General features: G+C 61.8%; 3 protein-coding genes across 3 annotated transcripts; 2 read left to right on the forward strand and 1 right to left on the reverse strand.

Moving 5' to 3' along the window:
• The first annotated feature begins 7,182 nt into the window (after positions 1 to 7,182).
• Positions 7,183 to 10,151, forward strand: MRPL24 (mitochondrial ribosomal protein L24). The gene is made up of 5 exons (XM_063145615.1): positions 7,183 to 7,441; positions 8,812 to 8,910; positions 9,166 to 9,269; positions 9,492 to 9,622; positions 9,885 to 10,151. The coding sequence occupies exons 1-5, from the start codon at positions 7,259 to 7,261 to the stop codon at positions 10,019 to 10,021; spliced, it is 654 nt and encodes a 217-aa protein (XP_063001685.1). The 5' UTR covers positions 7,183 to 7,258; the 3' UTR covers positions 10,022 to 10,151.
• METTL25B (methyltransferase like 25B) lies at positions 10,032 to 15,899 on the reverse strand. The gene is made up of 8 exons (XM_063145613.1): positions 15,577 to 15,899; positions 14,952 to 15,073; positions 14,320 to 14,536; positions 13,826 to 13,888; positions 13,446 to 13,589; positions 11,994 to 12,718; positions 11,292 to 11,476; positions 10,032 to 10,635 (listed from the first exon to the last, which is right to left on the reverse strand). The coding sequence occupies exons 1-8, from the start codon at positions 15,670 to 15,672 to the stop codon at positions 10,295 to 10,297; spliced, it is 1,893 nt and encodes a 630-aa protein (XP_063001683.1). The 5' UTR covers positions 15,673 to 15,899; the 3' UTR covers positions 10,032 to 10,294.
• A 617-nt stretch (positions 15,900 to 16,516) lies between these two features.
• On the forward strand, positions 16,517 to 20,856 carry ISG20L2 (interferon stimulated exonuclease gene 20 like 2). Its single transcript, XM_063145614.1, has 4 exons — positions 16,517 to 16,606; positions 18,175 to 19,012; positions 19,497 to 19,697; positions 20,189 to 20,856. The coding sequence occupies exons 2-4, from the start codon at positions 18,230 to 18,232 to the stop codon at positions 20,300 to 20,302; spliced, it is 1,098 nt and encodes a 365-aa protein (XP_063001684.1). The 5' UTR covers positions 16,517 to 16,606; positions 18,175 to 18,229; the 3' UTR covers positions 20,303 to 20,856.
• The last annotated feature ends 1,467 nt before the right edge of the window (positions 20,857 to 22,323 follow it).

Genomic DNA, 22,323 nt, shown 5'->3' on the forward strand with positions numbered 1-22,323 from the left:
CACAATTAACTCAAGTGGAGGGGGGGTAACAAACCACAGGCCAAATGAAGAGGCACATAAAACGGGGCCATGCTCTCATTTTGCATTGCATTTTCAAACACTGCCGTCTGTTTGTTTGCCTTTCAGAAACACAAGCAATACGCGCCCAGCAGCTGCCTTGCCGACATCACCACCATCTCCATGGCACCGCAGAGCAGTCTGGGTGGCCGCTTGCAAGTGGCTGAGGCGTCCATTTGCACTCTATACCCACATTCTTGGCATTGGCCTCTTCCGCTGGTCAGGGCGGGCGGCTTCGCTCCAGGCCCAGCCCTCCCGTGCCTGTTTAGGCAAAACAGAGGGGTGGGGGGTGGGGGTGGCCTGGAGCAGGCTGGGCGTTGTGGGGCTTTTCCCCTGCCTGAACATGCTCAGAGGACTGTGCCCTGCGCTGCTTCCTCCCAGCCTCACTCTGGGTCTTCTGCAGCGTCCCAGCCTGCTGCCCATCAGGAACTTCTCACAAATAAACGCCGGGCAAAGCAGCTTTGAAGTTCTATCTCCAAAGGAATCTTTGACATTGCACAAGCGTCTCTGGCCCAAACGTTGGTTCTCCACTAGTCTCTAATCTGCAAGGGATGCTGCTCTTCTCAGGGCGATAAGGAAGGCGCCTTTTGCAAGGCTGCCCTACGTGCCAGGCTGCTGCTGCCATTATCAGGGTGTTATTCAGCCCAGCACTTCCCAGTGCAAACTGGCTCTCCCTTCAGGACTGCCTCCTCCCACGTGAACTGGCGAAGGCGCTTCTCAAAAGCCCTTCTTCCAGAGCACCCTCCCCACGGGTTAGGCAGCTGAGGACCCACAATTGGGTCTTCCCAGAGGTGGTGCCTTGAGTACAATGATTTATTTACTTCATTATTATGTTTATCAGCTCGCTCGCTCTCCTTGTGTTCTAGTGTGTGTATGTGTGTGTAGGTTCCTTTTAGTTGCAATACTTTGCAACTGTTCTGTCCTCTCCCCCCAAAACTCCCCCAAAAGAAACTCCATAGGGCTAAGAGCATTTTTGGGACGGTGGGAGTGAGGAAGGATGTATCGGTCTCTCTTCCTTCCCCAACTGCCCTCAGAGGGGCTTCTAAAGAACCACTTTCCCCTGAGAGGTGGGGGGATGAAACTGAAGCAACTTCTGGAAAAAAACAAACACCTGTTGTTTGTTTTGGCACGAGCTTTCGCGACGGGCCTGCAGCCCACGTCAGGAGATACATGGAGCGTTATCTAAAGTTTCAGTGATGCATACATGGCTGGTGGGGTGAGGGAAGGGATTGTAAACCGTGAGGTCAGAGGGAAATTAAATACAGAAAGTACAGACAGTGAGAATCACATTATTAACAGCAGCCGTTCACAAACCGCTTCCGTTAAGAACACAAACATCCTGGCACTAGGCAAGCCAATTCATACATGTAGGGTGATAAAATGCCTTTATCCTGATTCAAACCTCTGCTGATAGGATTGAACCTGTTGATAAATTCTAGCTCAGCGCCCTCTCGATCTAATCTCCCTTTGAAGTTCCTTTGCGCCACGACGGCTGCTTAAGGTCTGTGGCAGCCACGTCCTGGCAGGCTGAGAAGTTCTCTCTTGCCGGATTTAAAATTCTGCCATTTCTGATGACAGATTTGTGTCTGTTTTATTCTTTTCCATAAAGATAGGCCCTGTTTGCCTTACATAGGACGCACAAGGGCATTGCTGACAGACCTGTGTTGCAACAGACTTAACACAGCTGCTGTCATGGAAGTTGTTCCTTTGTTCCTCTTTTATCGCCTAAGTGTGGTTCTTACGTATTGTTTTTATAATTGTATGTAACCTGCTTTGTGAGGTCCACCTGAAAAGCAGCAGATAAAGAATAAATAGTGTAGGGCTTCAAAGCTTTGTGACTGATGGCATTAAATAGAGCCTCCCCACCATGGATATAAAGCTGTGATGGGGCTATAGCTGTTCAATTTCTGCCTGTCATGGTGCCCATTTCAGGCTTTGTCACGGTCCAAGTGAAAATATTACAGCGCCTTGCCAGCAGGCAGGAGTGAGTGGTGAGCAGGGCCATCCCATCCACCCTGCTGAAAGATGACTTATTTTCCTCTTCCCTCCCAATCCTTTTTTCTTTTCGTGTTGTGTCTTTTTATATTTTAAGCTTGTGGGCAAAGACTGTGTGATTTATGGATTATTTGTAAGTCACTCCCAGGAGTCATTTTGGCCAAGGAGTAGGATGAAAATACTTTAAGGCTGCAATCCTATGCATGTTTAGACAGGGGGAAAACAACCTCCTACAATTCCCAGCACTCCCAGTGTGGTTGGCTGGGGAAGGAACCCTTCTTCTTCTTCTTCTTCTTCTAGCTGCTGTGGGATTCCAGCTCCTCACTGTGGGGAAAAGAGGAAGCTGCAGGCTCAGGAACTCAATGGCTCTTCAGGAATTTCAGAAGCCTGGTCATCAAAATACTCTTTCATTGACTTTTACATACCGCAGATCCAATGACAGGGAACACTGGGAAGTGGTGGCACATTCCAGGTCACCCTGGGACACCACGAATGAACAGGGGCCAGGATCTGGTTTGCACAGGCTGCTTCGTTGCTGACCTGAAGAGATCGAGGGAGCTGGGTCTGTGGGTGGGCGTGCGCTGGGGGTAAGAAACAGGTGCGGATCCACTGCCCCGGTGTCTTCCTCCGTGGAGCTGCATCCCCCACCCACCCCACTTTCGTGTGTGGATTCCAGCCGGAGCTTGCGTGGCCCACCACGGACTGGCCACGGTGACCTCACAGCCAGGGGTGGAATCCTGTGCTCTCGGATCCCTGGAGACAGGCGAGGATTCTACCTGCAGCGAGCCCAGGCCGAGCCTCGTGGGTTGCACGATGAGGAGCTGGCTGTCGTGTAAACGGCGCCATCGGCGCAGGTAACACCCAGAGCAGGGGAGAAGAGCCAGAGGCCGCCGGAGGCCTCCTGCAGCTGGACGGGAGTCTCCCCTGTGGTCCCTGCTGGGGCAGAGCAGCCGGCCTCTCTGGCCCAGACACGTGGCCGGTGTGCAAACAGTTCCCTTTGCGCCTCGTGGGACACGTGCTCCTTTGACTGGGCTCTGTAGCGCCTGGGCAAACTGGAGGTGCCGCAGGGTGTGTCCCTGCGTGAGTGCGTGTAGGTGAGCGTCACTTGGCTCCATGGCAGCAAAATGGCCCCTTTGGGCTTTGCCGCGTTGAGCCTGCGAGGAGAGGTGTCTCCAGAGGGGGCTTGCCTGACCCGCCTCCTTTTCCTGTTCCCGTTCCAGATCCAGCTATGAGAAGGGCGCAAGGTGAATATTTGGCCCTCCGGAAGCCCAGCTGTGGAACGTCTTTGGCTCAGGGAGGGAAGGTGGACCAGGCAGAGACCGGGGGGGGGGGGGCAGCGGTGCGGCTGTCATCCCCACTGAGTACGAGGCAGAAGCCTTGAGCTGGGGTCCCTGGGAGCTTCCCGGCTGGGCCAGAGGGTCACTTTTGGCCACATGTGATGCCGTCAATGCGTGTGTGCTCTTGCTTCCAGCCAATTAGGAGAAGGAGCTCGTGGAGAACCGGAGGAAAAGGAGGGTGGGGAGGCAGAGGCAGCTGTAGGGGACGGTGAGTGGGACCGGGGTGTACGCCGGCGTTCAGGGCTCCAAGGCGTTTGCTCCCTGGGGAACCATCTGGCACGGTCAAGGGCTGGACAAATGGCGGGCAGGAGGCAGCGCTCTCTCGGCATCCCCCGTCCAGGGCTGCTGGGCCCTGATGCAGCCGGAGTCCCCGAGGGGACGAGCTGGTGGCCCTGGTGGAGTTGCTGACGTTGCCTGATGCTGCCCTCTCCCTTCCGTTTTGCTTTTCCCAGGGGGGCCCCGTCAGCCCCTGCCTCCAGCGGAGTCCCAGCCGGGCACAGCAGCTGAGAGCGGTAAGCGGAACGAGGAGGCCGCCCCAGCCCCCCCCCCCCCGGGTTCCGGATCAGGTGCCCCATTTCCCAAGTCCTGCTTCTGCTCTCCTCTTGCAGGTGGCCCCGAAGGCCAAGCCTCGGCTCTTGCGTCCCCTGAGCCCCCTACCTCCCAGGATGGCCCTCCGGCAGACGGACGGCGACCCGCCCCTGCTCTTCCCCGGCCGGCTCCTTGTCCAGAGATCACAGCCCTTGTTCAAGAGCTGGAGGCTGTCAGGGAGTTTCAGTCTTGCCACCGCCGGGAGCGTAAGTATGAAAGTGGGGGGCCACCCCACAGCCCTGTTAAACAGCCCCCCCAATCACGGCTGGGAGGCTGCTCGTGGGACACAGAAAAGGCCCAGAGCAGAACACTTGGGGTGTGGAGTCCCCAAAAGCCTGTGCCACCACTTTTAAAATGGAAGCAAGCTCCTAGCCCTTAGGAAGGCTACAATATCCGCTTGAAAGTCCGCTTGGGCAAAGCCTGCTCCAGCCCCAATCAGAAGCCAGGATGAATAAGGTTTGCTGGGTGGATGGTGCAACACCCTGCGTTTAGCGAGGCCAGAATAAAATCCATGCAAGCAGCGAAAACAGCAGGAGGGAGAATGCCGACGGAACGAGAGCGACCCAGACGGGCCGCCCTTGCTCCGTGCCGGCCGCTCAGCCCTCTCTGCCCGTTGCAGGCAAGAAGGATATCCGTAGCTGCCAGGCCTGCCTGAGATCCCTCAAGGCCCTGAGGGAGCACCTGCAGGCCGTCAAGGGCCGGCTCTGGAGCGTGGAGGCGAAGCTGGGCATCCGCGTCCCTGCCCAGGAGCTGGACCAGGAGGAGGAGGAGAACGATGATGACGACGAGGCGGGCGACGAAGGAGAGGGCAGCCAGAGCTCCGGTTCCCTCGCCCCACTGTCCGGGACAGAAGCCCCAGAAGAGCAGAACCGAGCAGAGAGCGGCAGTTAGCTGGAGAGCGGGGCGAGGGGTGTGCGGGTGGGGAGAAAAGCAGCCAGCGGTGGTGCAAATAAAGGCGTGCTCAGGAGGCCAATGTCGTGCAGGGCGGTGGTTCTCTTTCGTCGGGCTCCTCTTCGCTCCCTGCTCTTCCACAGTTCAGTGCTTCTTCCTTGAAAACGCGACAGCCCTGCGGTGTTCCTGTAGGGAATAGCCCTGGGATGGCTGGCCACTGGCTCTCAGGGAGCTCACACCGGAAGGAGTTTGTTCGTTTGCCTGTGAACCATAAACGAAGCTCGGCCTCATCGAATCCATCCTCTGCGCAACACCCGGGACGTTGCAATAAAACAAAACGAAAACGTGCCCAGAGTCCAAACAATTCAGCCCTAAATGCAAACCCAGCACAAAAGGGATCCACCCTGGCAGCGCAGCAACATTCATTCCTTCACGCAAAAGAGCTGAATGAACCAGTGTCTGAAACCTGCCCACCCTGGCAGGCAGAGGCTGGCATACGACGGCCCTGCAGTGTAGTGCACTCTGAATATTGCACGTAGGGGTGGGGGGGTCAGGCTGAGAAACTGAATTACAGCAACCCTGCAATGTAGGCCAATTGCAAAATGGGGGTTGGGTTGAGTCTGGGAGAATAACAGTATAACCCAGTACTGTCTCAGTGTTACAGTCGGGCTGAGAGAATAGTGCATAACAGCCCTGCAATGTAGTCTGCTGTCCTGCCCGTATTGCAGGTTGTGGGGTGGGTGAGGCTCAGCAAGAGAAGCTTATCAACAGCCCATCAGTAAGGACCGGTGCAAGTGGGAGAGTTGGGACTGAGGCTGGCTTGGGTTCTACCCCACTCCAGCCCCTCAGGGCAGCAGCAGGAGCCCATCTCCTCACCCTGCCCCCCTCGGTGGCCTTCCAGGATTAAATCCAGGCCTGGAAAAGCAGCCGCTCGTGCTCCAGTGACTTGCCTGTCAGTGCATAGGTGGTACTTTAAGACTGTATTTAATGACTTGTTTATTTCAAGATAGATAGATAGATAGATAGATAGATAGATATATCGTGCTCCTCAACTGAAACAGCTCCTGGAGCTGCTTACACAAGGGCAGCAAGGCAGCCGCAGCCGGCAGGCTTGCCATCTAGAAAGACAGGACAGGGGGCGCACAAAGGAAAAATGCCGGGGAGGGAAGAGGAAAAAATGACGGCCTCTTTCAGCAGGGCTGGCGGAAAGGCTCCGCTGCGCCTCTCCTCTCCCCCCTCACTCTGCGTGCTCCCAAAGCAAACGGAATTAAAACGCACAGTTCTTCACAGCAGGTGAGAAAGAACGGGGTGCGGGTGCGGGGGGAGTCAATGGGTAGACCGCCAGATAGTCTGCACTACAACTCCCATTGCCCATGCTGCGTGGGTCTGATGGGAGTTGTAGTCCAGCCCCTCTGGAGACATCCTGGGTTTCTCCCCCTCGCCTCCCACCCCGGGAGAGAAACAGCAACAGGGAACGCCGCTAACAGAAGCAAACCCCTGACATTCATAGAGTGGTCCCCTCTGCACCCTTTCTAGCTCTACGAAGAGCAGGCCCAGGACTACATCACCCAGCGTGCCTCGCGCCCCCCCCCCCCCCCGTGCTTGCCTGCTTGCACGCGGCCCGCGTCGGAACCGGCTGCAAGCGGAGGGGCTGCAGCGCGCAGGAGGGTGAGCTGGGGGGTGCGTGGGGGGGGGGCTGCCCGGGGCTCGGAGCGGGGGGAGGGTTGCCCTGGGGCGCCCTCCGGTGGCCAGCCCTGAGCGCTGCGCCACGCATCGCGCCCTGCCCGGCTCGTGCCTCCGTGCACGTCGGAACCGGCTGCAAGCGGGGGTTCGCAGCTGGCAGGAGGCGGAGGGAGGCGCAGGGCTGCTGCCACCTCGTATCCTGCAAGGGCCGTGGCCAAGACGGAGAGAGGCGGGCGTGGGGTGGGGTGGGGTGGGGGGCTCGCCCCATGGCACGGACTGCTGGCCGGCGTCCCGTTGGTCTGCGCCAGCAGCGGGCGCCCTCGGACACAGCAGCCTTCTCGAAGCTGGTGCCCTCCCGATGGGTGGACGGCAGCTCCCATCATTGGCCACGCAGACTGGGAATGATGGGACTTGCTGTCCCACGCATCCGGAGGGCATCAGGTGGGAGATGACAGCCTTAAAGCGGCCCTGCAAGGTAAGTCGAGAGGGGGCCTGGGGTGGGGGGGCCTGGCTCGCCCGTGGGCTCCCAATGAGCTCCCGGCAAAGGTGGCCTTCGAACCGTGGGCCTTTGCGTTTCTCTCTCAGCAGCCCACGATTGCTGTGGCCTTGGGCTGGCAGGGACCCTGCCACCACAGGGTGCGGAGGGCCAGCCCCTTCCCTCTGCCCCCCATCCTGACCTCCCCCTGCCATTCCGCCTGGCAGGGACCATGAGGCTGTCCCTCCTCCTCGCCATGGCGGAGAAAGTCGCGCTCCCGCGGGGCTACCGCTACGGCATGAACAAGCCCGGGTCGGTAGCCGACAAGATCAAGAACTACCCCGGCATCCGGCGCAAGAGGGTGGTTGTGGAGCCCATCCGTGAAGAGGACTGGAAGGTCTTCCAGGGCGACACGGTGAGTCCCTCCGCTGTGGCTTCCTTGTGTCTTGTGCTGGCTCTGTGGCCCTCTCAGCCGCTGCCGCCCCCAGTGTGGGGCCTCCCTTCTGCTCTCCCCTTCCTTGGACAGGCAGCAGTGCTTGCCCAGTATTTGTGACTGCGCCCCCCCCCCCCGCCTTGACTGCTGCATCATGCTTTACCTGCCCTTGAAGACAACCCAGAAGCTCCGCTCTTTCCAAGGGCTTCCAGGCGTCCCCTCGGGCAGGGCAAAAGCATCCATGCAGTTCTGCGGCACAGGTGCTGCAACAAGTTCCAGGTTCCATTCAAGGCGCTGGCCCAGGGGGTGTCGCCTCATGCTCTCCCCCCACCCGCCCCCCATACTGCCTGCTCAGGCTCTGCTTCGAGTGCCATCTCCACGTGAGGTGAATACTGCCGGAATGAGGAGCAGGGCCTTCACAGCAGTTGCCCCGTGGTTGTGGAAGGAGCTCCCCTCACCCCCCACTGCCCTGATCAGCAATCCTCCCTCCCTCTTGGGATTCCCGCGGTGATGGTGCAAAGCACATCTCTCCCGTTGGACCTTTGAGTCAATTGCCCCGTTCTGCTTGGTTTTAATTCGTTTATTATTCTTTCAGACCAGTTCTGTATTAAAACCCCTCAGTGGTCCGCATTAAAATACAACAATAAATAATAAAAACATTAAAATCGTAATGGCACTTTAACAATGAGAACAGGGTGGGAAGAGTGTCTGTCGCACGCCAGAGAACTGGAGTGTTTTCAGGACGTGTTGAGGACTTGCCGCCGTCTCTGCCTGAGGACGTTTGTTTCCTCCAGGACTTCTGCTGGCTTCTCGAATTTGTCTTATTCTGTTTTCAGTTGCGACTGCCCACCATCTTGAGTGGCAGAAAGGCAGCTAGCAAATGGTTTTCATTAACACCCCCCCCCCAAGCACCTCCACCCGCAGCTGAAGGTTGGAACTCAGGACCGCCCAGATGGGCAAGGATGGTGAGGGTCTCCCCTCCTTTTAAGATAGCACTCTTCAAATACTTGAAAGGTTGTCACACAGAGGAGGGCCAGGATCTCTTCTTGATCCTCCCAAAGTGCAGGACATGGAATAACGGGCTCAAGTTACAGGAAGTCAGATTCCGGCTGGACAGCAGGAAAAACTTCCTGACTGTTAGAGCAGTACGACAGTGGAACCAGTGACCTAGGGAGGCGGTGGGCTCTCCCACACTAGAGGCAGCTGGGCAATCCTCTGTCAGGGCTGCTTTAGGGTAGATTCCTGCATTGAGCAGGGGGTTGGACTCGATGGCCTTGTAGGCCCCTTCCGGCTCTGCTATTCTATGATTCCTCCCGCCTGCTCACAAGCACGACGTCTGGCTCTTCTTCCAGGTCCAGATCCTATCGGGGAGGAAAGACGTCGGCAAACAAGGGATGGTGTCTCAAGTCATCAGGGAGCGGAACTGGGTTGTCCTGGAAGGCCTGAACGTGGTGAGTGGTGGTGGTGGTGCAGAACCACGGTGAGGAGCCGTCCTGCTTGCCATGCGGCGGTAGTCCAGAAAGACTGAAATAGCTCCTGGCCTGCTGGGCGGTCAGGAAGGAGGGTGCGTGACGAGGCCTGCGAGACCCCCTGGCTAAAAGCCTCCCTCGAACTCAGAGCCCGCTCCGCTCCTCTGCCTCGAGCCTGTTGCCCAAATGCTCTGGATTCTGGCCTCGCCTCCTCAGCCGCGCTCTTTTCTCCTGCAGCATTACCGCTACGTGGGTAAAACCAGCACCTACCGCGGGACGTTTGTGCCCAGCGAAGCACCGCTGTTGGTGGGGCAGGTGGCCCTGATCGACCCAACCGACAGGTGAGTAAGGGGGCAGAGCCCCTCCGGGACGGTGAGGAAGCAGAGTATTTTGCTTTGCTGTCGAGTAGGTTCTGCCCTCTGGGGTTTTCCTTTGTAGCTGGCCTTTGCGGGGAGGCTGAGTGATTAGGGACACCCCTTGAATTGGTAGGCTTCTTTTTTAACTGATTAATTAGGAAAACTTGCCTGCGGCTGCATCAACCTGCTTGCTTTGTGCCTCCTCAGGCAGCCCACAGAGGTGGAGTGGCGCTACACGGAAGAGGGGGAGCGAGTGCGCGTCTCCCTCAGGACCGGCAGGATCATCCCCAAGCCGCTTGAGCAGAGGGAGGACGGCATTATTCCGGAACAGTGGATAGGTGAGCGGCTCTTCAGCCTGGTGGGGCGGAGGAGCGGGCGTGTGCTGCGTGGCTGAAGAAGGGGAAAGGGCCTGGTGGACGGCGGGGCCCTGGCTTCAGCTGGATCGGGCCCTTTTCTCACGTTATCCTCTGCCTTAGAAATAAAGGGATTGGGGAGGCGCTCTCGAAATCCGCACCACACCATAAATACAGTCTTCTGGTTTACCAAACTCATCCTTGCTCTCTCTCCCTCTGCCTCGCCTCCCTCCCTGCACCAACCAAGATGGCCTCAAGGACACATCTGTGGAGGAGGCCCTGGAGAAGACCTATGTCCCCTCTCTGAAGACGTTCCAAGAGGAAATCATGGAGCTGAAGGGAATTGTAGAGACGCGAACCTTCAGGAAGTCCTACTGGTACTAACGCCTGTAGTCCGCGGAATGCCTCCGGCCGGCCAATGACTCCCTGCCCTCCTGAGGACCCGGGCCTGGCCTGGCCTTGGGCTGCAGCTTCAGACGGGACTGACTGATTTATAAAGGGTCTTCGAAGCCTCTCTCTTGTGTGGTTCATAGCTCTTTCTCGTGCCGTGACGTTTCCACCCCTGCCGCATCTTGAAGCCTCTTTCTCCGTGCTGGGGGCTCGCTTATGGAGGATTTTTACACCTGGGGGTATTTCACCAAACCCCGCGTGCGGTCCTTACCCCGAAGGCCCGACTTCGCCCCTAGCCTCGCTTGCGTTTTGAGGAGCGGCTCTGTCTACGGCGGCCGCCCTGCTGGGCCCGACTGCCCCGTGTCCCACGGCTTTTGCCCCCTCTGCGTCGCTGCTCTCCGGCTCCCTTTCAGAAGCTGCGGAGGGGCACAGGCAGGGCCCCGGCCTCACCTGGGCATCGTCGGTTTGGTGCCAGGAAAGCGCCTGTTCGGGGTTTCTCGCTGCCAAGCCTGAGAGCACGGAGCTCAGCTCCGCCTTTGCCGCCACCAGCACAAGATTCCTGGGGGAGAAGGTGGGGTCGAACAGTGGGAGCAGCTCACACTGGAAACCTGTTGGGAGGGGGGGAAGCGGACCAGAGTTGGAGGCCTGCGGAGAGAGGCCCCTGGAGAGCTTGTGGCCAGGCTCCGCACCACGAGCGTCAGACTCTGGGAAGCAGGAGCTTCTGCCAGGGGGACGGACGGAGCTGGAGAGGGGATCGTTGCAGGGCCCACAGCCTCTCCACCTCCGAACATCACCTGCACGTCAAAAGCTTGTTTCAGACTCCCCCCCTACCTCCCCGGGGTCCATTCTGAGGTGGTACAGTCATGGGAGTGCGGGACTCTACCACCACAGCTAAACCTGCTCTGAAAATGGCAGCTTCCTGAGAGGGCACAGCCCTGACCATGTGAAGCAGCAAGAAGGAGGCCTCAGAGTAACGGCCTCCGTGTAGCGGTGACCAGAAGGCCTGCTGCTCCTTAGAGCAGAGGGGGCCCAGGAGGAAGGCAGGCTGGCATCCCGCCCCCGGGGTCCTAACGCGGCTCACTGCAGGGGTAGGTGTGCCAGAGGCCCTTCTCCAGCCCATCAGTTCTTCCTCTGCCATGCCACTGCATCCACCAAAGTCAAGGGGCGCGTGGGGCTTTCTCAAAGTGGCCGCAGGGTGGAGTTCCCCCCTCAGCAGAGGGCCAGGCCGGCTGCTCAACCCCTCCCTTCCGGCCCCAGGCTGTACCTTCCTCCTGCAGGTAGATCATCCGGTCGAGCAGGATGAGGGTCTCCACCAGGGGAGCCAGCAGCAGGGCCAGGCTGAAGAAGGCCACCACCTGGTGCTGCCGGGCCAACATGGCCTCCAGCCGAGCCGGGTCCAGGGCCACCTTGGGGCTCATCCCGAGACGCTCCAGGCCCAGGCGGGCGTACCTGGCGGGGGAAGGCAGGCCGGCCTCAGAACGGCCGGGGGCTGGGCAGGAGCCCAGAACGGCCCCTGGACTGGGGAGTCCCAGTCCTGTGTGGGTGGGGCCGGAGGGGGCCCAGGCTGGGCTGGGGAGAGCGCCTTCGGCTTCTCTGCCCCAATTCCAAGAGGCCCGCTGCACTCTGCATGCGTGGGGGTGGCCCACGTGCCCCTGGGGCTGTGAGCCAGGATCCTCAGCTGAGACACCGAGGGCCGCCTGCCCCAGCCTGGCGCTGTGCAGAGCGGGTTGGACAACAACTCCCAGCATGGCTGGCTGGGGGGTGGCGGAGTTCTCATCCAACCCCCACCCTGGAGTGGACAGGACACCCCAGCAGCAGTGGCTCCACCCGGTGGGTGGGTGGGAGGGAGGGTGGGTGCTCCCGCAGCACTCTGCCGCTCCCTTGCCAGGGTGGGCGGCCCCCAGAGCCAGGCCAGGCCGCCGCAGCTGCTGGGCTCTCTCGCTTGACCGCTCGCTCACTCACTCACTCTTCAAAGGGCAGCTCGTGGGCCTTGTGGACGGTCTGCACCCCGAGGCGTTTCTTGGCTGGGTCCGCGGCCCGTATCGCCGTCTCCAGCACGGCACGGAGGCCGTGCGTCCTCAAGGTGGCGCTCTGGTGCCGGAGCCGCAGGGCGTAGTCCTCGAGGGCGTGGCAGGCCCCTTCCCGGGCCTTGTAGGAGAGCCGGTGGCCGGGCAGCCCGGACACCCAGGCGCTCAAGGGGTAGCCGTACTCCGCAGGGCGCTGCGGGAGGGAGCCAGGGCCAGGCAGCGTGGAGGCCTCCTCTGTGGTCAGCTTCATATAGCAGCAAGCCACAGAAGTGAGGCCCACCACGTGGGGGCAGCGCACAAACTGCCGGAGGAGGGCCACGCTCAGGTCCCCGCAGGCGTGCAGCCCTGTGAGCAGCAGCCGCTGCCGCCTTCCAGCTGGGGGGTCCAGGGGGGCTGGGATCTCCTCTGCCCCAGAGTCCCGCTCTCTCGCCGTGGCTTCTTCTCCCTGGCGGGGCAGGTGGGCCTTCTCGCCATCCCCCCTAGGGAAGCCGGAGCGGAGGGTTCCACCTGTCCCGGAGAGCTCCGGTGTAGCACTGCCCACCGTGGGGCTACCCTCCTCGTCCTCCCCGGGCTGAAGCACGCGCAGGAAGTCTTGCCACGGGGCCCTGGGGTCGATCCAGCCCACCACATGGCTTGGCCCCTGGAGGGAGATGCCGTTTGGGGTCTAGAGGGAGACAAAAGGAGACAGGGTGAAGGGCTGTGTGGAGCCGAAAACGCAGGGAAGCTGGGATAAGCTGCAGCGAAGCCTGTACCTGTCGCAGCCCCCCAGGCCCCCCCTCTAGTGGCCTGCTGGGGAATAGCCTGTCCCCCCCCCTGCACACACACACACACCAACCTCCCCCCCCTTTGCTTCTGGTCCCCCGTCCCCCTCAGCAGCTTCTCTGCCAGGCCCTCAGACGGAGACCCTTTCTGCAGAAGGACCTGCCTACCTTATTAACCCACGATTGGCGCAGCATTTTCACAGCCGTTAAAAATAGTTCTCAACACCATAAACGCCTGGGAAAGGCCTCCTCCTCCTTTTGCTCCCCACAATGGATCAGGCCAAGGGTCCATCTCGTCCAGCACTCCGTTCACACGGTGGCCGACGCCCATGTTCCCCAGCAAGCGATGCACGCGGCCTCTGGCAGTGGAGGCGGCACAGAACCGCCAGGACTCGTAGCCATCGGCCGCTGCCGCCGCCTCCTCCTCCGTGAATTTGTCGAGTCCCCTTTGAACATCATCCAAGTCACTACACCTTGTGGTTGTAAATCCCAGTGTTCCCCTTGGGCTAGTCAACTCCTTGCCTGTGACCCAACCTCACCGGCCAGGCCCTGACGTCCCTCTCCTGGCTGCCACGGCTCGCTCTGTCAGCGCCCCCCCCCCACTCCCCCAGAGGCCTGATTTCAACTCACCTGCGGCCGCTTGGCTCGCTCTTTCTCCAGGGCCTGAAGCAGCTCTAGGTCGAATTTGGTGGCCTCTCCGACAAGGCGGCGGTCTCCTTCCACAGCCGTGACCGACAAATGGAGGCCGAAGGCCAGGAAGCGGGAGAGGTGGCCCTGGGTGGGGAGAGAGCTGGGTCGCCAAGGTGTCTCCGGCCTGCCTGGCTTTCTACGGAGGCAGCTCCTTTGCTAGGAGCATTTTGTGTGCCGGGAGACCAGGCAGAAGCAGTCCCTTCCCACGGGCCCCGTTTGGATTTTGTTGGGTAGAGGCAGCCCACGGAACATGGCCACTGCTACAAGGCCGGATCCTGCCGGTCGCCCTCTGGCAAATGCCCATGACCCTGCAGACTCACCTGGCCAGAGCCCACGTCGATGACATGGCGGCACCCGGTGATGTCGCTCAGCTGTTTCACCACCTGTTAAAAAGGGGAGGGGGGAAAGTCCAGCAACACTGACGGAGCTCATCAGCCAGGAGCAGGTGGGGGGGGGGGAGTGTGGCAGCTGGAGGCTCTGGTGGCTTCCCTCATGGAATCATAGAATAGCAGAGTTGGAAGGGGCCTACAAGGGCATCGAGTCCAACCCCCTGCTCAATGCAGGAATCCACCTTCAAGCATCCCTGACAGATGGTTGTCCAGCTGCCTCTTGAAGGCCTCCAGGGTGGGAGAGCCCACAGCCTCCCTAGGTAATTGACTGCATTGTCGTACTGCTCTAACAGTCAGCCCGGCCCACCTCGTAGCAGCAGCAGTGGTCTTGGCCAGGGACCCAGAAAGCAGCGGTGGGATCACTTGGGCTGTCGTGCGGCCGGAGCCACCCAGACGCCCTCCCTGGCCCAGGGGGGAGGCCGCACCTGCCCGAGCTTCTGGATTTCATGCTGCTTCTTGGGCTTGACGTGCTTCCGGAAGACGGGGTGAAGTTGGGAGCTCTGCCACGGGTTCTCCCGGAACTCCTCTGGCCTCCTGTCCCCCCGCGAGGGCCCCGCCTGGCCGCTGGGTCTTCTAGGGAAGGCCAAGGAGTGAGCGGTGGCCCTGAAGGCCAGGAGGGAGAGCGGCCACACGGAGCTGTAACTGAACGAGACAGGGGAGGGGAGAGTCGGGAGTCACGGAGACGCCCGCTCAAGTGCTGCAGCCAGCTCAGGGGAGGCGCAGGAACAGCCGTGTGGAACAGGCCTGGTGCTTTGGACATTGGCTCCCATCAGCCACTAGCCAGCAGGGAGCCCGGCAGTTGTAGCCTAAAACATGTGGAGGGCAGTGTGTGTGTGTGTGTCTGTTCTAGACCGCCTCGCTGTGGAAGCCATGTGTGGCCAATCCAGAGGCCTTCAAGAGCCAGCCCCAGAGAGTTCCATGTAGGGATGGGGCAAGAGACGAGCCCCCAGCGAGGGCTTTGCAATCAACAGCGCCTTCCAAATCGATGGTTTTCAGTGCAAGGAGCAGGGGGGTGGCCTTGCAAAGGCCCAATGCTGAGAAGCCGGCGTTGCCCTACCTGACTTCCGTGGAGCCTCCGTTCTCCAGCAAGAGGGCAGCCAGCTGTGGGGACGAAAGGTCAGCCAGGGCTGCTTGCCAGGAATGGGGAAGGCTGCCCCACAGGTTATCTGTGAAAAACTCCTAGCAGGAGGGAAGGATGACAAGGAGGTCACGAAGGTAGCAGTGGGGAAAGACCCAGGCCCCAAGTCCCAACCCCTGGTGCTGAAAGCAGACCGCCCGTACCCACCCCTCATCACCACGATCTGAGGACAGGTGCCCTTAAAGAACACAAGAAGAGCCCCAAAGGTGGGTCAGACCCAGCGTCCATCTCGTTCAGCCTTCTCTTCCCATAGGGGCAACTGGCCGTCTGTGGGGAGGAGCCCACCAAAAAGACACAGGTGCAGGAGTGCACCCCACCCCATGTTCCCCAGCAACTGGTGTACGTGGGCACACGGCCTCAGACACCGGAGGTCGCGCATAGCCATCCGGGCTAGTAGCCTGTTCCTCGATGAATGCGTCTAGCCCCCTTTTAAAGACATGCGAACGGGTGGCCCTCAGTGCAAGCCCCCCACCCTCCCTCCCCACTGGGCCACACACACGGCCGGTGTGTGTGTGGGGTGGGAAGAAGGCGGAGGCTGGCTTACTATGATGTAGGCGTCCGTGATGAAGCCGTACAGGGAGAGGACGCGGGTGATGTTTGCCGCCCAGCGTTTCTGCTCCTCCAGAGGAAAGCCGGCCATGGCAGAGGGGTGGGCAAGGAGGGCCCAGGTGGGGGAACTGAGGCGAGGCAAAACACCCAGGCGCCCGGTGTTACGGGCTGTGGAGGAGGAGGAGGGGGGGGGCAGCGCTCCAGGTCAAGGGGGCCCGGGGGAGGCCCTTGGCTGCTGCTGCTGCTGCTGCTCCATGGGGCAGGAAGACAGGCGAGCCGGGGTCCCTCGTGCACCGGAGAAGGCAGGCAGGGATGGCGGGGCCAGAGATGGACCCAGGGCGAAGGGGGGGGAAGGGGGGGTCCTGGGGCAGAAGCCCCCGAGTGTGTTGCGGGGTCTGGCTTCGCTGCAGTGCCGCCCCCCCCCCGGGCCAGGCTCAGGGGGGCCACGAGGACGGCGCCTGCCCGGGGTGTGTGTGAAGGGGGGCCCGGGGGGGCCTTCCCCCTCCCCCTCCCCCTCGGGCCTTCGCAGTGGGGGGGGTGAAGGGAGCCTGCGGGGGCTCAGCGGAGGCCCATGAGGCGTTCTGGAGAGAGGACCGGGGGGGGGTGCGGTTTGCCGACAGGCGCTCTGTGATGACGACAACAACCGCGGCCCTCCGTCCGTCCGTCCGTCCGGGGCGGGACTTCAGGGGCACTCAGCCAATGGGCTCCCTCCCCGCCTCGCGGGCCCCTCCCCGCAGCCGCGCCTGGCTCGTGAGAGCCGCAGAGGAGGCCCGAAGGCTCCGCCTCGCTCAGCGCGCTCCGCCCGCACAGCGGCCCAAACAGCCGTCAGCCGCCGGCTACTTCCGCTTCAGGCCGGAAGCTGCGAGCGGAGGGGGCGACGCTCTAGGCGGCCCCTGTCTCGGTGGCGGGCGGGCGGGCGCTTCCGCTTCCGGGATGGCGGCGGCGCGGCGGCGGCGGCTGCTCTCTCCGGCGGCGGCGTCTCTTTGTCTGTCGGCGGAGGAGGGCGGCCGGGGGCGCAGGCGCAGGTGAGGCCGGGCAGGGGTCCCACCTCGCAGGGCTGTCGCGCCTGGAGACGCAGCAGCGTGGCCGGCCCGCCCCTCCCATGATCCCCTGCCGGCTGGGGCTGATGGGCTACAGGGAGGATCGCGAGGGCGGAGGCTGTCTCAGGGGGGCGCCTGTCCGCCCCCCCACCCTCACACACAGAGACACGCAGGCACCCTCCCCCGAGTCCACCCACAGTAGTGGCATTTAGAAACAGCCCATGGAGGAGAAGGGAGGCAGCAGGAGAAGAAAGGGGCAAGAGGAGAAGGGGCAGGAGGAGGAGGGGGCAAGAGAAGGGGGCAGGAGGAGGAGAAGGGGCAGGAGGAGAGGGAGAGGGGGGCCCTCCCCTCCCCGGGATGTGCATCTGCCTTGCCTTGACCCCCCCTCCCTTCCCCTCCTCCCTCCGGCACAAGGGGTTGAAACACAACAAGGGCAAATACTCATTAACTCAACACATTTTGGGCCCTTTTTTATCTTACGAGGGTTCTTCATCCGGTGGAGTCAGAATAAAGAGCGTTTCGGCTGGCCAAGGAGCCCCTTTTGCTCTGGGTTTCCCTGGCAAAGGTCCCTTAGGAATAAAGGGCCCCCTGGGACATGTTTGGGTCAGTGCTTTCTGTCACGGTGGCCTTTTGGCCAAGACACAGCAGGGGTGTGGGTGGGTGTTGTGTGAGTTCTGCCGGACAGGAGGGTGTCAGCCCTCCGGCCCCATCTGCCTCCTCTGGGCTTTGCTGAACTTGTGATGATGGCGATGATGATGATGAACCACGTGAGCTCAGCGCCTGTCACAATCCCACCTTGCAAAGGCCTGCAGGTGGTGTGTGTGTGTGTGTGGTTTGGCAATGGGGGTCTCTGCAGTAAGTGTGTGAAATGACGGGAGGGAGGGAGGGAGGGGCATTGTGCCATCCCTGATCCTGTGGTGCGGCCGGCACGGATTAATCCCCAGCTCAGGTGCCGCCACGCCAGGCCCCCGGTGCATCACGTCTCGCCACTTCCTCGTTTCCCCTGGAGCAAAACGTGCCCTTTAGCGGGGGAGCCACGCACCCTCTCAGCCCCTCCTGCTTTAGCACACGGAGGAAAGTGAGCCGGGAGCCTCCCCTGCTTTAACGCGCCATTGAAAAGGGGGCCTCGCCTTTAATGGCTCACGGGCCATGGCTCACTGCGACAGGCCAGGCCAGGCTGCGCTGGTGAAGGAAGGGGGCCTTTGCCTAGGAAGGTGTTGGATTCTGGGCTTTGTTGGCGTCTCAGCTCGTAGGAAGCAGCACCTTCCCTGGAGGCGGATCACTGCTTAATCCAGCTCTGTATTGCTGACCCCGACAGAAGAGGGGCTCTAGGGTTTGGGGCAGGGGCCCTTCATCCGAAGCAGGGCCTCGGCCGCTGAGCTTCTGCCCTCCTTCCTCAGGCGCTTGGGTTTCCAGTAGCAGCCTCGGGAGCGAGTCTCCGGAAGAGATGTCCACACGAGAAAGAACCTCCTTAGAAACGGAGTCGCGGTTGTTTGGAGACGGGCAGGTTTTCCCCAGCCCTCCCCTGACACAGGCACGTTTTCTTTTCCCAGTTTAACGTGACCGCTGACCTGCGCTTCTGTCTGGCCTCCTCAGAGAGCCGCCTGCATGCCGTTGCCTCCTCATGGTAACGGGGGGTGTCCAGAGGGCACCATGTCGGATCTCATGATCAACCTGGAGACGGCAGTCCTTCAGCCCTGTGCCAAAAAGGGCTCCGAGGGCAGCAAGAGGCACCAGCGCTTTGTCCAGCGACGCCACTTCCTGGAGAGGAAAGGCTTCTTGAAGCAGAAGCAGTTGCCGGTGCAGCCGTCCCTGCCCAAGCGGGATGCCTCCCGCGGGCGCCCAGGGCTGGAGGAGGAGGGGGGCAAGAAGAGGCCGAAGGTGGGCAAGCCCCTGGCTGCCAGTGGCCGGGCTGGTGGCGCGCCTCCGCGGGAAGATGGGGCAGCCCACCGGCCGGAAGCCCAGCCCAAGCAGAACGCCAGCCGGGGTTCAAGCTCCCAGGCTGCCCCCCCTGCTGGGGCCCCCCCTGCTGCATCGAGTAAAACGGGGAGCAGCTTGCCGGGGCGGAACGGGACCCTGGCAAACTGCAGCAGCTGGAGGGACGTTCCCAGGGTCAGCTTGCTGAGTGAATACGAGAGCGGCCTGCCCTCGGCCCCGGCCCCGGGCAAGTGCAGCAAAGCGGTGGCCATCGACTGTGAGATGGTGGGCACGGGGCCTGGCGGGCGGACCAGCGACCTGGCCCGGTGCAGCGTGGTCAGCTATGACGGCGACGTGGTCTACGACAAATACGTCCGGCCCCTCAGCCCCATCACCAATTACCGGACCCGGTGGAGCGGCATCCGGAGGCATCATATGAAGAACGCGGTCCCCTTCAAGGTGGCCCAGAAGGAGGTGAGGGGGCCGGGGAGGGGGCCCCGTTGCCTGCCAGAAGCGCCCTGTGGGTAGGTGCAGCCTTCCCTGCGTTGGTTGGATTCCGGAGGGGGGGCCCCGGTGGGCTTCCTCAGCGGCAGGGGTCCTTCCAGGGGCTCCCCTGATCCTAGACCCTCACTCAAGACCCACCCTGTCAACACAGCAGCGTCCGCTTGTGAGGCCTCCCCTGCTGGAGGCTGCAGAGATGTTCTTGGTGTTAGCGTGAACCCGTGGCCGCCTGCAACGCCTGAAGGCCTTCAGACAGCTGTCCCCCCCCCCCCCCAAACATTTGATACTGGGACACAATTCTCTCTCCGTCCCAGCCAGGAGGGGGGGTGGGGGGATGGAATCTCCATCCTGTGATTGGCTGGCTACTGGGGTGGGCCGGGGGTGGGTCTGGGGCTGCTTCCACCCCCCACCGGTCTTGACCGAGGATCTCTGCCTTCCTCCCCCACGTGCCTTTCAGATTCTGAAGCTCCTTTGTGGGAAGGTGGTGGTGGGCCACGCCATCCACAACGACTTCAAGGCCCTCAAGTACTTCCACCCCAAGTACTTGACCAGGGACACGTCCAAGATCCCTCTGCTCAATCGCAAGGCCGGCTTCCCGGAGAACGAGGCGGCCTCCCTGAAGCGCCTCACCAAGCAGCTCCTCCACAGAGACATCCAGGTAACGCTGCGTGTGGAGACACGCGTGTCCGGGCGGCCTCCCCGCGGGGGCTCAGCGCCCCAGAAGAACCCTGCCCTGCGGGTCTGGCCAAGGGCGCCACCCAGTCTGGTGCCTCACGGCTCCGGGCAGCAGCCGCCAGCCAGCAGGACGGGGGAGGGCGGCATTCCTGGTTCCCCCTCTTCCCCCCTCTATGAGCTTGTCTGATGCCTAAGCCAGCGGCCGTAACTTCACTGTGTGCCCATGTGAAGGAGCAGGACACTCCCTTCTCCGCGCTGAACGTGCTCTGCCCTTGCGTTTCCTGGGTGCCCCTTCCTTTTAAGGTCGGGAGAACAGGAGGAAAACTTCCCTCTCTGCCGTTCATGCATGGTTATGTTATAAAATGTGGCTCAGAATTCCGGGGGTGGGGGGCGGGGGGCCCTAGGAGAGCCTTGGGCCAGGGCGGTGGGCCCCCACCCTCAGCCCGTCTCGCTTCCCTCCCTCCCTCCCTCCAGGTGGGCCAGAACGGCCACTCCTCAGTCGAAGACGCCCGCGCCACCATGGAGCTGTACAAGGTGATCGAGGCGGAGTGGGAGAGGCACCTGGCCACCTCCCCAGCTCAGGACTGACCCTTCCGGGCGCCCCGGCGGACTTTGGCCACGGAGCGACTGGGCCGGGAGAGCTAGAGCGAGGGCCCGGGACCCCCAGGAGCGCTTTGGACGAGGGCCGGGGGGCGGGCAGGTGCGTGGAAAAGAACGGGCGGGGTCGGCGTCCATTACATCGTTTCCAGCGGAGGCCCGCGTGTCGGTGTGTTCCTGGCTCCCCAGCCTGGTGCTGCCCCCTCCCTCTCGGCTTAAGGCTGGGCTGGCTCAGGGGAGACTCCCCGCCCCCACAGCTGGAAGTTTCACTGCCCCTGGAGGGGCGACAATGGTGCTATCAGCTCTCTAGCAGCTGGCCTCCTTCTGCCCTGGGTCCTGTCCGGGCTCAGCCTCCTTCTCTCCCAGGGCGGGGGGAGCAGAGCTGCGTGACCCCAGGGCTCGGCCGGGGCCTCTGCCAAACGCTCGTTGCTTCTCTGGCGCGGTTCCTCCTTCCCTCTGCCTGTGCCGCAGGGCCTCTTCAGCCTGACCTGGCCTTTGGCCTCGCCAGCCCACACAGGCACGGAGCAGCCCTTGGGCACAGGGGCGGGGCCTGCGGTGGACACCCGGCGAGTCGGGCAGGGGCTTGGGGGCGGGGCTGGGGCTGGGGCTGGCTGCCACTGCTGTGTCCTCTTCCAGCCCTGCCCAGCGTGAACTCTGTGGCGGGTGGAGAGGGGGGCCCCACGGCCCACGTGTCGTGGCCTCCAAGACCCCTTCCCTCCCAGTGGTGGCCTTGGGGCTTGGCCGAGGAGCCCCCCCTCCCCAGCAGAAAAGGTGGGGAGCTTATCGGTTTGGTGCTCTGAGAGTTCCCCAGGGCTTGGTGTGTGCCGGCAGGCTGCCTCCGATGCTGGTGGTGGCCTGTAGCCGCCACGACTGGTGGCCCTTGGCAGCCTTCTCCTCCATGAATGTGTCTGGCCCCTGTTTCAGCCTTCCCTGCCCCACGGGAACAGGGCGCCTCGTTGCCTTACGAAACCTTGAGCAAAGAGACTGAGGAAGGTCCAAGCCCGAGAAGGGGCTCAGCAGGTCCGTCCCGTTCCCCCACGCCACCGCCACCCCCTTTTCTCCCCTTGGAGGCCTCCGCGTTGTGGCCGCTGGACTGAGAGCAGAGCGCAGGGCAGGAGAGATGCCTGAGCCCATGCGTGGGGCAAGGGCGGGAGGGGGGGCAGCTCCTGGGGAGGAACTGTGGCAGGCAGGTCAGTGAAGCGCTCTGGGAGCACACTGTTGCCGCCATGAATCTCTCTCTCTCCATAGTTCAAAGGCTGCACATCCCCCTGACCCCGCGGTTCTCCCGCTCTTTCCCTCTTGGGCTGCCTCCGCAGGCTGATGGAGACGCGCTCCCTCTCTCGCCCCCCACCCCACCCCGGGAGCTCCCCAGACTCCGTGTCCTTGGAGTCTTCACTCATGCACTGACTCCAGGCATCGCCCCTGTTGCCGCCGGAGGCGCTGGGCCTGACGGAGGGCCGTTAGCCGGCTGGTGAGCAAGGAGGGAAGGGCCAGGAGGTGGGGGAGGTGAGCTGGAAGCAAGGAGGGAGGGGGGGTCTCTTTGGGGGCCTCTGAAATAGCCCCAGGAGCTCAAGGTTGTTACGAAGGAATCAAATCGCGCTGGGAAGATCCCAAAAGCGCTGTTCACACCACCCCTTCCGTTGTTCGGGAAGAGAATATTTCCTAGGGAGCTTTTTCAACCCCTGCCCCCACCCACCCCAGTCGTCCACCCAGCTCCAATTCCTCGTTTTCATGCAGTGAGCCCCGGCTCCAGCCAAGACAGGCCTGGCAGCATCGGGCAGACCCTCCTTTTCTTCTTTAAATTCCATTTTAAAATTTTTAATGGCGCCTCATGGAGCAGCCGAGAGATTGCTAAGGAGGCCTCGTCTCGTGAGCCCAGGGACCCTTGAACAAAGGCTCAAGCCGTGCCGGACGTTGGTCTTAAACGAAAAACAACGTCCGGAATGTGCGGTGCAATAGAACGGCCGCTTCTGCGCCCACCCAGGAAACGGATTTCGTGCACCGCTCCGGAC

Source organism: Elgaria multicarinata, chromosome 21, assembly GCF_023053635.1.
Source record: "Elgaria multicarinata webbii isolate HBS135686 ecotype San Diego chromosome 21, rElgMul1.1.pri, whole genome shotgun sequence".
Classification (NCBI taxonomy): Eukaryota; Metazoa; Chordata; class Lepidosauria; order Squamata; family Anguidae; genus Elgaria; species Elgaria multicarinata.

Excerpts from the sequence above, each read along its gene's own strand:
- METTL25B (XM_063145613.1), bottom strand. The coding sequence starts at position 15,672 with ATGGCCGGCTTTCCTCTGGAGGAGCAGAAACGCTGGGCGGCAAACATC. Across the intron at positions 15,074-15,576 it reads TCACGGACGCCTACATCATA|GAGTTTTTCACAGATAACCT; the intron begins GTAAGCCAGCCT and ends CCCTCCTGCTAG. Across the intron at positions 10,636-11,291 it reads GATCTACCTGCAGGAGGAAG|GTTTCCAGTGTGAGCTGCTC; the intron begins GTACAGCCTGGG and ends CCCTCCCAACAG.
- MRPL24 (XM_063145615.1), top strand. The coding sequence starts at position 7,259 with ATGAGGCTGTCCCTCCTCCTCGCCATGGCGGAGAAAGTCGCGCTCCCG. Across the intron at positions 7,442-8,811 it reads AGGTCTTCCAGGGCGACACG|GTCCAGATCCTATCGGGGAG; the intron begins GTGAGTCCCTCC and ends CTCTTCTTCCAG. Across the intron at positions 9,270-9,491 it reads CTGATCGACCCAACCGACAG|GCAGCCCACAGAGGTGGAGT; the intron begins GTGAGTAAGGGG and ends GTGCCTCCTCAG.
- ISG20L2 (XM_063145614.1), top strand. The coding sequence starts at position 18,230 with ATGCCGTTGCCTCCTCATGGTAACGGGGGGTGTCCAGAGGGCACCATG. Across the intron at positions 19,013-19,496 it reads TCAAGGTGGCCCAGAAGGAG|ATTCTGAAGCTCCTTTGTGG; the intron begins GTGAGGGGGCCG and ends CGTGCCTTTCAG. Across the intron at positions 19,698-20,188 it reads TCCTCCACAGAGACATCCAG|GTGGGCCAGAACGGCCACTC; the intron begins GTAACGCTGCGT and ends CCCTCCCTCCAG.